The sequence below is a fragment of the Boleophthalmus pectinirostris genome, unplaced genomic scaffold (assembly GCF_026225935.1).
Source record: "Boleophthalmus pectinirostris isolate CB_2022bp ecotype Guang Dong unplaced genomic scaffold, ASM2622593v1 HiC_scaffold_3, whole genome shotgun sequence".
In the NCBI taxonomy this organism is placed as follows: domain Eukaryota; kingdom Metazoa; phylum Chordata; class Actinopteri; order Gobiiformes; family Gobiidae; genus Boleophthalmus; species Boleophthalmus pectinirostris.
Genome location: NW_026571299.1, coordinates 525,489 through 527,988, shown reverse-complemented (window position 1 = coordinate 527,988; position 2,500 = coordinate 525,489). Strand labels below are relative to the sequence as shown.

The 2,500-nt window shown below is 42.8% G+C and overlaps 1 protein-coding gene across 1 annotated transcript in view; it reads right to left on the bottom strand.

Annotated features, from left to right (window-relative positions):
* The window catches only part of LOC129411092 (transforming acidic coiled-coil-containing protein 1-like), an 18,788-nt gene that overhangs the window by 7,559 nt on the left and 8,729 nt on the right, over positions 1-2,500 (bottom strand). The window contains exon 10 of the mRNA XM_055160983.1: positions 2,103-2,209. Within this exon, the coding sequence (XP_055016958.1) occupies positions 2,103-2,209 (107 nt within the window). The remainder of the gene's footprint in view (positions 1-2,102; positions 2,210-2,500) is intronic.

Genomic DNA, 2,500 nt, shown 5'->3' with positions numbered 1-2,500 from the left:
TACTACCATCAAAGTACTACAAATACTACTACTACAAATACTACAGATCTCCTGATTGGCCCTGAAAAACACAAAATACTACCATAAAAGTACTACAAATACTACTACTACTACAAAATACTACAGATCTCCTGATTGGCCCTGAAAAACACAAATACTACCATCAAAGTACTACAAATACTACTACTACAAATACTACAGATCTCCTGATTGGCCCTGAAAAACACAAATACTACCATCAAAGTACTACAAATACTACAAATACTACTACTACAAATACTACAGATCTCCTGATTGGCCCTGAAAAACACAAATACTACCATCAAAGTACTACAAATACTACAACTACTACTACTACAAATACTACAGATCTCCTGATTGGCCCTGAAAAACACAAATACTACCATCAAAGTACTACAAATACTACTACTACAAATACTACAGATCTCCTGATTGGCCCTGAAAAACACAAATACTACCATCAAAGTACTACAAATACTACTACTACAAATACTACAGATCTCCTGATTGGCCCTGAAAAACACAAATACTACCATCAAAGTACTACAAATACTACTACTACAAATACTACAGATCTCCTGATTGGCCCTGAAAAACACAAATACTACCATCAAAGTACTACAAATACTACTAATACTACTACTACAAATACTACAGATCTCCTGATTGATGGTAGTATTTGTGTTTTTCAGGGCCAAAGTACTACAAATACTACAAATACTACTACTACAAATACTACTACTTCTGCTGCTGCTGGAGAAACATCTCACCGAACATCAGAGTCAGAGTCAGAGTCAGAGTCAGAGTCAGAGCAGGTCGTGTTTCTGTCACGTCCATCGCTCCAGGTCCAGGTCCAGGTCCAGGTCCAGGTCCAGGTCCAGGTCTGGACTAAACTTGGACTCAACCCTGGACTCTGGGAGGTTTGTGGACGTTTGTGGAGGTTTGTGGACGTTTGTGAAGGTTTGTGAAGGTTTGTGGAGTTTGGAGGTTTGTGGAGGGTTTGTGAGGTTTGTGGACGTTTGTGGAACGTTTGTGGAGGTTTGTGGAGGTTTGTGGAGGTTTGTGGAGGTTTGTGGAGGTTTGTGGAGGTTTGTGGACGTTTGTGGAGGTTTGTGGAGGTTTGTGGAGGTTTGTGGAGGTTTGTGGAGGTTTGTGGAGGTTTGTGGAGGTTTGGAGGTTTGTGGAGGTTTGTGGAGTTTGTGGAGGTGGAGGTTTGTGGAGGTTTGTGGAGGTTTGTGGAGGTTTGTGGAGGTTTGTGGACGTTTGTGGAGGTTTGTGGAGGTTTGTGGAGGTTTGTGGAGGTTTGTGGAGGTTTGTGGAGGTTTGTGGAGGTTTGTGGAGGTTTGTGGAGGTTTGTGGAGGTTTGTGGAGGTTTGTGGACGTTTGTGGACGTTTGTGGAGGTTTGTGGACGTCACGTGTGACGCAGGAAAACGACCTGATTCATGTTCATGGAAACAGTGGAATGTGCATTTGTCAGGGAAAAGTTGTTGAATCTGAAGTTAGAAGTTTGAAGGTTTTCAGTGGAGGCTCTGTTCCTCATGTTCCTCATGATCCTCATGTTCCTCATGTTCCTCATGTTCCTCATGTTCTTCATGTTCCTCATGTTCCTCATTGTTCTTCATGTTCTTCATGTTCCTTCATGTTCCTCATGTTCCTCATGTTCCTCATGTTCTTCATGTTCCTCATGTTCCTCATGTTCTTCATGTTCTTCATGTTCTTCATGTTCCTCTTGTTCTTCATGTTCCTCATGTTCTTCATGATCTTCATGATTCTGGAGCTTCGTGGCTCAGCAGGTTGAAGTGGAAAATCTTGACCTGGAGTCAGATGTCACACACTCCGAGTCTGGACCTGATGGACACACTGGAACATCAGGAACATCAGGAACATCAGGAACATCAGGAACATCAGGAACATCAGGAGCCACAACACAAACTGTGAGAGCAGCAGTTTGATACTTGTCCAGTTTCTCCTCGGCGTGGGCTTTGTAGTAGTAGTATTTGTACCAGTATTACAGTAGTAGTAGTAGTAGTAGTAGTAGTATTTGCAGTAGTATTTGCAGTAAATATTGCAGTATTCGTACTTGTCCAGTTTCTCCTCGGCGTGGGCTTTGAGCGTCTGGTATCTGTGCTCCTCCTGTTTGATCCTCTGCAGATACTCCTGAGCACAACGCTTCAGAACCTCCTCGTTCTGCACAGAATGAAGAACAAAGAACAAAGAACAAAGAACATCAGAACATCAGAAGGTCAGAAGGTCAGAAGGTCAGAACATCAGAAGGTCAGAACATCAGAAGGTCAGAACATCAGAAGGTCAGAAGGTCAGAACATCAGAAGGTCAGAAGGTCAGAACGTCAGAAGGTCAGAACATCAGAAGGTCAGAGTAACACCTCCTCCTGGTTTAGTCCTGGTCTTCTTTGGCCATCTAACTAAACCTTCTCCTGTAGATGTTCCTTATGTTCCTCATGTTCCTGAGTAGAACGTG